The sequence below is a fragment of the Gavialis gangeticus genome, unplaced genomic scaffold, assembly GCF_001723915.1.
Source record: "Gavialis gangeticus isolate Ggan-Ray unplaced genomic scaffold, GavGan_comp1, whole genome shotgun sequence".
Lineage (NCBI taxonomy): Eukaryota > Metazoa > Chordata > Crocodylia > Gavialidae > Gavialis > Gavialis gangeticus.
This window is the reverse complement of record NW_017728993.1, coordinates 46,928,463-46,937,399: the sequence shown is the minus strand read 5'-3', so window position 1 is coordinate 46,937,399 and position 8,937 is coordinate 46,928,463. Positions and strand designations below refer to the sequence as shown.

The window sequence follows — 8,937 nt, the reverse complement described above, 5'->3', positions numbered from 1 at the left end:
GGTGTGTTTTCAAGAACGTAACCACCATGTAGATCAAGGCTTAACTGTATTAAGTCAAGGTGCAGTTCACCTGCCTTAAGAGGAGGGCGGGAGAGGCATCTGGGCAATGTCTAGTTTGTGGGCTGGTGGTTGGAGCACTTTGCCAGGACTAGATGCTGGTTCTCCCTTCTAAGTAAGAGAGAGCTTGTCTCTTGCTACCTGGATGAGTGCCTTGACCACCAGGCTGTAAGGTGTAAATGCTCTCCTACTCCATTTTACTTCTCCCAGGTAGGCATGCAGAGTGACTTTATTTCAGCACATGACAAAATGGAATCCTAAGCAACGTGCGAGTACCAGAAACTTCAGTTATGAAGCTGCAAACCTGCTATTTAGGTACATAAAGTGAAATAGGATTTAGCTCATAGTCTCTGAAGTTACGTGGTTACTTTTACTAGGGCATATGTGCAGTCGTTTGACTGTTCCAGAGTCTGTATGAACTTGTGCTATCAAACCTCCCTTCAGCGAAGAAGCCACAGGCAGCTCCAGTTGGGAGAACCTGAAATCTGAAGAGGTGAACTGAGACCAGAATAATCTCCACTGGATATTTGGTTCACCTGAGAACCCATTTGATTAAAAAAGTGTGGAGTTAAAACATTGCCAGGTTTTCTTCATATTTATATTAAGAGCTGATGAGTTTGATTTTATTTTTTCTATAATTTAACATGTATTTTATGCAAATGATTACAAAAGCGATAGATGGCTGGATTAGGGCCTTATATGAAATAAACAATGGGTTAACAGCCACATTTCCAATCAGTTAAATGATCATTTAGATGATTTCCTCCCAAATTTGATTTAAACAATTCAGCACAGACATTTTTTAAAATAAGCTTTACATGTTTATTTTGGATTTCTGGTTCCTTGTACTTATAAATTGAGGATATACTCTCTGAATAAAAATAAAACAAAGCAGAACAATTAAATGATTGGTAAGCTGTTTTTGCTTTTTGTTCTGTAAACTTTGATTCACAATTTTTGCTTTCACTGCATTTTCCCCATTTAAATTGAACACCGGAAAAAGCATTTTTCTTCATTTTTAATATAACCTCTCTACCAACCAGTGTTTGTGCCAAAAGTATGCTTTTCTTCATAAAACAGTCTCCATATAAACCCTGTAATTAAAATACCAGAAATAGGAACACTTGGTTCGTTCCTTTATGTACCATGCTCATTTTTGCCCTATCAGTAAGGACATGAAAGCTAGAAGCTGTCAATTTAATATTTAAAAAAAATCCCCTAAATATTGTTTATCAGGCTGATGTTTTTTATTTGTTTTGATTACATTATTTTTCAATGGGAAAGTGTGACACCACAAAAATAGAGCAACACTCACAGAAACAAATGAGCTATCTAAGTCAAAATGTACTTTAGCTGCAATTGTAAATAAAGAATCTGTCCACATCCTACTGGAATTAGAGACTCAGTTTGACAATCATTCTGTTTAGGGAAAGGTAACAGGCCAGCGTCTCAACGAATGGATCTGGAGCTGAACTTTACCAGAGCTGTGGTGTGGAAACCTTGGGATTTTATTTGAGCTTCTTGCTAGTACTATATTACACTCTGTGTTTCTTTGCTTTTAGGGGTGGTGATCAAACATCCTGAGGCATGTGAGTTACTTCATTCATGTGACTACTTCCACAGACTTTGAAGGGAATACGCAAAGTTATTCACATAAATACAAATTTGCAGAACTGTCCTGTAAGATCCAATCATGTAAAAAGGCATGCATGTAAGTAAATACAAGAAAAGTATGTGAATAGCCCCACTGACTTCTTTGGAATTAGGCAGATATTAACGTTATGTACTTACCTGAGTGTTTACAGAATCTTAAAGGATTTGGTCCTTGTACCTGTACTCTGTATTAAAATACCCAAATAACTGATTTTTATCCTGGCTTTGAAATTATTTTGCATATCTCAATAGTTCTTGGCACCTCAAGCTCTGGTGTTATTTTTCCAGGTCAAGTTTGGCATTTTTTCTTAAGCAATAGTAAACCTCTCTATCTACAAGCAGCAGAGGGCGCTGAAACTACCAATACATTTAAAATAGGACTTAGCCACCTGCAGTTTGGATTTCCCCATCCCGAGTTTTTCCATTCTCCGCCCCAACCAGAACAGTTATAAAAGAGCTGGGTAACTGTTATGCCTAGCACTTTCAGAGCTGTTGACTTTCACTGAGTTTCTTTATAGAAATCCAAGATTTGGAGTTTGCTTTCTTTTTATGCTAATAGCAATTGCAAACATTTAGACAAATGGCAAGAACAGTTCCATCAGTGACAGTCCTTTTTCTGATGTTCATGACTGGTGAGTTTTTGGCTGTTTTGTAATCACTGTAAACATGCCTGCATTTTATTTTCTAAAACAGTTCCTCTTTACCTGAACTGATTTTGCATTTCAGTAAATGAAATATGAGTTAAAATGTTTTGTTTAAATGTCAGGAAAAAAATGTTCAACTCTCACTGTTCCTTCTTCTATGTTTGGCAAGAACACATTCAACATGAATTTACTTGCTAATAAATTAATTGTACTGTAAGATGATAGAGTTATTAAGTGAGAAAATGTCTCCAGCACATTGCTACAGGTTTGCTTTTTATCATCTCTAAACCATCCTTAGTTAGGAACAATCAAGTCTAATATTATATTTCTCCATTAAAGCTGATTTTGTAACATTCCTTGGTTACCTGTTTATCCGCTACTCAGTTACAAAGTTAATAAACCAGTCATAGCTGCTGTAAATTGGTGTAGCTCTGCATAGGGTCACATTGACTTTGGTGGACTTATTCTATTTTATACAGGTTCAAGATGTGATGTATTTTGGAAATGGACAGCTGTGTCTAAGTGCTTAGTATTATCACTTTTCCTACATGACCCTTAGTTTACAGGTAGCAAAATAGAGGCAGTCTTTTATAATTTTGTATGCCAACCTGGATTATGGATGCAAAGGGGAAATAAGAGGTGAGAATGCTACTAAGTTTGCATTTGATCTGCCCTTTTCAGCTAAAGCTTTTGAACTGGAGATCATACCTGCAGTCAAAGTTGCTGCTCAGATTGGAGGTAAATTGCTGCTGATCTGCCGTACTACTGGCTGTGAGTCCCCAGTTTTCTCTTGGAGAACTCAACTGGATAGCCCCCTAGGAGGGACGGTGAGCAATGAGGGAAGCACCTCCAACTTGACCATGAATCCTGTTACCTTTGAGAACGACCATGCTTACCTCTGCAGTGCCCGTTGTGGATCTGAGAAAAAAGAGAAGGGCATCAAGGTTGAACTTTACTGTAAGTAGTTTATTCCCTTTATACATGGATATTTGTGCTTGTTTAAAACAGATGTAATTAATCATTCTTACATTTGCAACATGGAGTTAACCGGTAGTCCTAGCATAATGACTGTGATGTAATTCAACCATCTGCTTCCTGATACGAGTTGTATATCTGTGCAGGGACTTCTTTCTAAGCACTTACTAAGCATTAGCTCACCTAGACCGAATATAACACTAATTGGCTTGATTTTTTTTCATGAGTAAAGTGAGCAAGATTTGGGTTGAAGGACTTGAAATCAATTGTAGTAAAAGGAAAGACTTCTAGTGATTTTAGTGAGCTTTGGACCAACTCCTTTCCACTCATATTCCCCCCATATTGTCACAGCATGTACATTTCTGGCAGTTTTTACACTTTAAAGGGATTATGTTCCGCCTTTCAAATATAAACCTGGAGGAAATAAAACTAGTACATCTCACTGACAGTAGATATATGGGAAAAGATTGGTCCTTTCATATCTAGGCTTTGTAGCCCATCTCGTTTAGAAGCAGCATATGTACCATCCCCGCTAAGAGGGTAGGTATTTATATTTATTGGTGGTTACCTTAATTTGGGAGATACTCTAACTTAATAGTAATGGAGGTTAGTAATTAATAAAAGCTGGACCTTCTAAATGAAGATTTGCTATACTTGTTTATTCTGGTTATTCCTAAGCATTAAGTTTTCATTGTATCAGTTACTAGGTTTAAAAATATGAATACAGTAGCTAATATGATGGCTGAATGTATCAATTCAAGAATGTTAGTATTTTCCTGCATTTCATAAAATATTATTAAACTTCTAAAATATACATATGTGTATGAGGAACAAAAATGTATTCAAACCAACTCCTAAGTCTTACCCCAACTTTCTATCTGTAGTAGAGGCGAGGATTTTGGGGTGTGGGTTAAAGTTAAAAACTATGAAACCGTTTTTTAGGCTGGTACCTATTTCTGTAATAGTCTTAGTGAAAATATATGTGTTGTATACTTCTGAACTCTAGGGTGCCTGAAGTGTGGGTCTACTTTTAATGTTCTCTCTTGGGCACATCTCTAGTGAAAAGTAACTGTTTTTATTTTTTTAGCTTTCCCCAGTGATCCTGTCATTATGATCAGCAAGCCGCTCTATGCTGGGGAAAAGGGCAGTATCATTTGTAAAATTCCTAACATATATCCTGCTGACCGCTTAGTGGTACAGCTGCAGAAAGAAGGAGAACTTCCTTCCAGGAAAGAATTTTATGATGACCCAAGTGACAAAAACACAGAGACAAAATATATATCGTATCACTTTACCCCCACCGTTGAAGATATTGGGAAAGAGATTACTTGTGTGGCTGAATTACCAGTTGTTGAAATGGAGTTTGAACCCAAGAAAAGACAAACATCAGAGAAACTGAATGTCACTTGTAAGTATATTTACACTAGGTGTTTCAAATCAAGTTTCTTTTACAACAGGATTTGTGGGCTAAGTGTACAAAATCATTGAGTATTAAGAATCAGCATGGTCTTATAATCCTTTTCTGTGAGGGATAGTCTTTGAGCTCAGTGAGTTTTCTTGATATGGACTGGAGCATTTTCAAATTTAAAACCCTGTGTTTCAAAGTTAACTGTTTCATTGTGTAATATTCAGTGAGAAAATTGTGCACATCACCTTTAGCACTGCTCTACATGAAACATTTACTGTGGAGCTGCCTAATTAGCTCCACAGTAAATGTTTCAGTGTCTTACACGTGCACCCCTATTAGGGCACAGACAACTAATAAACTCCATAGCAGGGTAGCATTTTACATGCAAGTACTACCATACTGTGGAGTTTATTTGTGTGCAGCAGTACACATGCAGACACTGTTTTCACTGGCTGGGGCACGAGGGTGCTTCAGTGTGGAGGCTGCCTGCCAGCTCGCCCTGTGCGGAAGCATCCTTGTGCCCCAGCCAGCCCCTCTGCAATACATTGAGCCTGGTCAGAGCAGCTTTGGTCTGGCAGGCTGACCCCTGAAGACCCCTGCCAGCCAAGGCTGCTGTGGCCAGGTTCCATGTGCTGCACATGAATAAACTCCAGAGCTGATTGCTCCAGAGTTAATTGCTCTTGGACATACATTCAAACAGTGTGCCTAGGAACAAAAAACTTCAGAGCAATAAGCCCAGGAGTTTATTCATGTGCAGTAATGGCACATGTAGATATGCCCAGTAGTTCATTTCTTCCCTCTTTATCTAGAACTCAGCCAGAGGATAAAGACTGGGAGAGGATTGACAGCATGTTTAGAAATGGTTATTTAAAAAATTGCCCATGCAGTTGCAATTTTGATCAATGCGAGTCGCATACACTTAACTCACAGACATGATATGTCTCAAAGCATTTGGTCTAGTTAACTCTGAAAATCTCAAATGCTGATTTGTCACTGGCCTCTCTGTGGATATTGATGCACAACCTTATCTGCATCTGTGTTTTTAAAAAGCTTTCCCAGCACCTGTGTGAAGTGTTCCATCAAGACAGGCCAGCACCAGCCCAGGGAGATGTGCACATTTCTCATTGACTCACTAGACTGCTCTGTTTTTCTGTTTTGTTTTCTTCAAGTTGGCCCACAAAATACTGCCATCACCATGTCTCCAAATGCAACAGTGGAGGTAGGGAGTACTGTGGTTCTCTATTGTATGAGTGAGAGTAATCCACCAGCAAAAATACTTTGGGGAAAACAGCAAGATGATAAAAGTATTCAGCACATTATAGAAAACGACACCCTTACCATTCCACACGCCCAGCTAAGTGATTCAGGACTGTACATTTGTGAAGCTATCAATGCAGCAGTGGACAAAACTCAGAGAACAACAGTGTCCATTTCTATACAAGGTATGAATCTGCATGACATTGACTTTGTTTGTAGACTTTGTTCTGTAAAGCCTAGCATTTCAGCTGACTCCTCAATGTACAGTAAGAAGGATTCTAAAATTTTAGTCTTTCCCATGACGCAATCATGAATTAACTATAGACTTACTGCTGTTTTTCAGGAGCCACGCTTGTCATTTCGATGTTTACTTTTCACTGGCTTCTTTCCCTACTTTTGACTGGTAGCATTTATGTGCATACATATACTCCTTGTAAATATACAGCGATGCAAATCATTATTATTATTACTACACCAAGACCTAAGGCCTCAGTCAGAATCTAAGAATATAGACCACATACATGATTCCTGGGGTGAACTTCTTTTCACTCTTGGAACCCACTGGTGCTTTGGTAATTCATTATCCTTTAATACAGTGGTTGTTAACCAGGGCTACGCGTACCCCTAGGAGTGCTTAAAAGGGTTGTTGGGGGTACATAGAACTGATGTGACCGATAATTGCCGCTGCCACTCCCCAGACAAGCTGCTCGTGGCTCCATTGCTCTGCCCTGGCTGGGCAGCACCTGTCCCACTCCCACTCCCTCCCTCACCATGGGGGCTTACAGGAGCAGGGGCTATAGGGTGTGGGGGCTGCAGCCACTCCAGAATTTGCCACAGCTTCCTCCAGTGCCCCCTCCCAGCACTGCCACCACCCATCCTGATTGCAACCCAGTGCAGCCCATCCCAGTCTCCCACCGGGAAGAGCCTGGCCCCAGCCCACAGTGGCAACCCACCCCCACCCCATGCACAGGTCTTGGGGCACATGCCCCCCATGCCATCCTGTGGGGCAGGGCAGGGGCCTGAGCTATGCTCACACTTATTTTAGTATATTCTGAAGGGCACCAAATTGACAGCAGTGCTATATAATTACTTGATATTGTTATTTGTTATTACTCAAACATTTATTGTTGTATTATTATATTCTTAGTCATTTAAACCAAAAACTCACAAATGAAATGTAAATAATGTATACATTTATTCAGGTTAGCTCCAATATTTGTATTTACTGTATAGTATCATTGTATTACGCAGGGATCATTGCTGTTCCTAATTTATGTTCCCTTCATTCTTTGCTTTTTGCAGTTCCACCAAAAGACACAATGCTTTTGGCTTTCCCTTCAGATGCTGTAAAAGAAGGTGACACTGTTACCATCTCTTGCACATCTACAGGCAACCCAGCTGTTCATATTGTCTTGAAAAAGAAAATGGGGGATGTGGATCAGGTGCTTGACTCTGAAGGTGGCAATTATACCATACACAGGGCTCAGATGGAACATGCAGGAGTGTATGAATGTGAATCCAGGAATGAACTAGGACAGCAGTTTCAAAACATAACACTTAATGTCAAAGGTCAGTTACAATAATATGAACCCCATATTAATGTAGTTTTTCTCCCCTGAGAGGGTTATCGTGTGATCTAAAACATCATCTAGTTTTTTTTCAAATATTGAGAAGAGTTTGGAGTTATTGCTTGGTCATCTCTAAGGCTGACATCCAATACTTTTGGTTAGCTGTCATGGCCTCTGCAGATTATATACAGTGTCTTGTCACAAATAATTAGTAAGAACAGAACAGCAGTGAAGACTGTTCTCTAAGACAATACAAGCATCACAAACAATTGTTTTCCAAAATGTTCAAATGTGCCATTCCACTTGGTTCCTCAGAAGAGCGCTTCAGATTGTGGCATTCTAATGGCTTTTCCAAGAAAGCTTGCAAAACTGAAGGTTGAGCAAACGTGCTTTTTCAGGCTCATGGTTCTTGCCTTTGCTGTGCTTGTTCTGTAAAGGAAAGTCTTCAGTCTCAGGGGATGCCAGTTTGCCCCCTTTCAAGAGCACAGACAAATAGATAATCGTTTTAAATGAAAAAAGAAAGGATAATGTGAGAGAGATGCCCGAAGTTTATGAAGTTCATCAGTTGATAACAACTGTCTTTCCAGCATCTGTTGTCTATACTGTGGAAAGGTTACATAGGATCATTAAAGAGTGACTGAGTAGATTTTAAAGCTAAGAACAAGAAGGACTGTGGTGAATCTATTGACTAGAGTACAACCCCGGGCAGCAGGATACTGAAATCCTTCTGTAGGTTATCAGCCTCTATACTTACATTTTATTATTAAATCTTACTCTATACTTCTTTCTTTTTCAGTTCCCCCTCAAAATACTACAGTGTTAATATATCCATCAGAATCTGTCAATGAAGGGGTAAATGTCACTATTACATGTACAACCTACAGTAACCCACCACCAGAGATAATCCTGAAAAAGGTCCATCCATACAATAAAACCATCCTGTCATCAAAGAATGGAACCTTTACACTATATAATGTCACCAGAAATGATACAGGAAAATACTTGGTTAATGTTTCCAATGAGGCTGGAACTGACATTGAAGTGATTGAGATAGCTGTTATAGGTAGGTACATATATTGCTTTGAACTCACTTTTCTACCTTATGTGTCACTGTTGTGTACTACTGACAATACAGCACTTCCCAAGTAAGAATGGTACTGGTAACATAAATCCATCCTGTACAATATGGATATTGTTTCTGCTGGCTAAGGTGGCACAGTAGCTTAAAGAACATTGGGAGAAAGGTGAGATGCCTCCGCTTCCTTTGTGCATTACTCAGCCAAATCAAACTGATACATTGGGGGTGCATCTACACATGTGCTTTACTGCAGAACTGACTAATTAGCTCTGCAGTAAAGCATCACTGTCTACACAT

At 39.3% G+C, this 8,937-nt stretch overlaps 1 protein-coding gene across 1 annotated transcript in view; it reads left to right on the top strand.

The window, feature by feature from the left end:
• The first annotated feature begins 2,172 nt into the window (after positions 1-2,172).
• The window catches only part of VCAM1 (vascular cell adhesion molecule 1), a 9,627-nt gene continuing 2,862 nt past the window's right edge, over positions 2,173-8,937 (top strand). The window contains exons 1-6 of the mRNA XM_019501691.1: positions 2,173-2,342; positions 3,036-3,311; positions 4,417-4,737; positions 5,907-6,179; positions 7,297-7,563; positions 8,359-8,625. Of these exons, the coding sequence (XP_019357236.1) occupies positions 2,291-2,342; positions 3,036-3,311; positions 4,417-4,737; positions 5,907-6,179; positions 7,297-7,563; positions 8,359-8,625 (1,456 nt within the window). The 5' untranslated portion in view covers positions 2,173-2,290. The remainder of the gene's footprint in view (positions 2,343-3,035; positions 3,312-4,416; positions 4,738-5,906; positions 6,180-7,296; positions 7,564-8,358; positions 8,626-8,937) is intronic.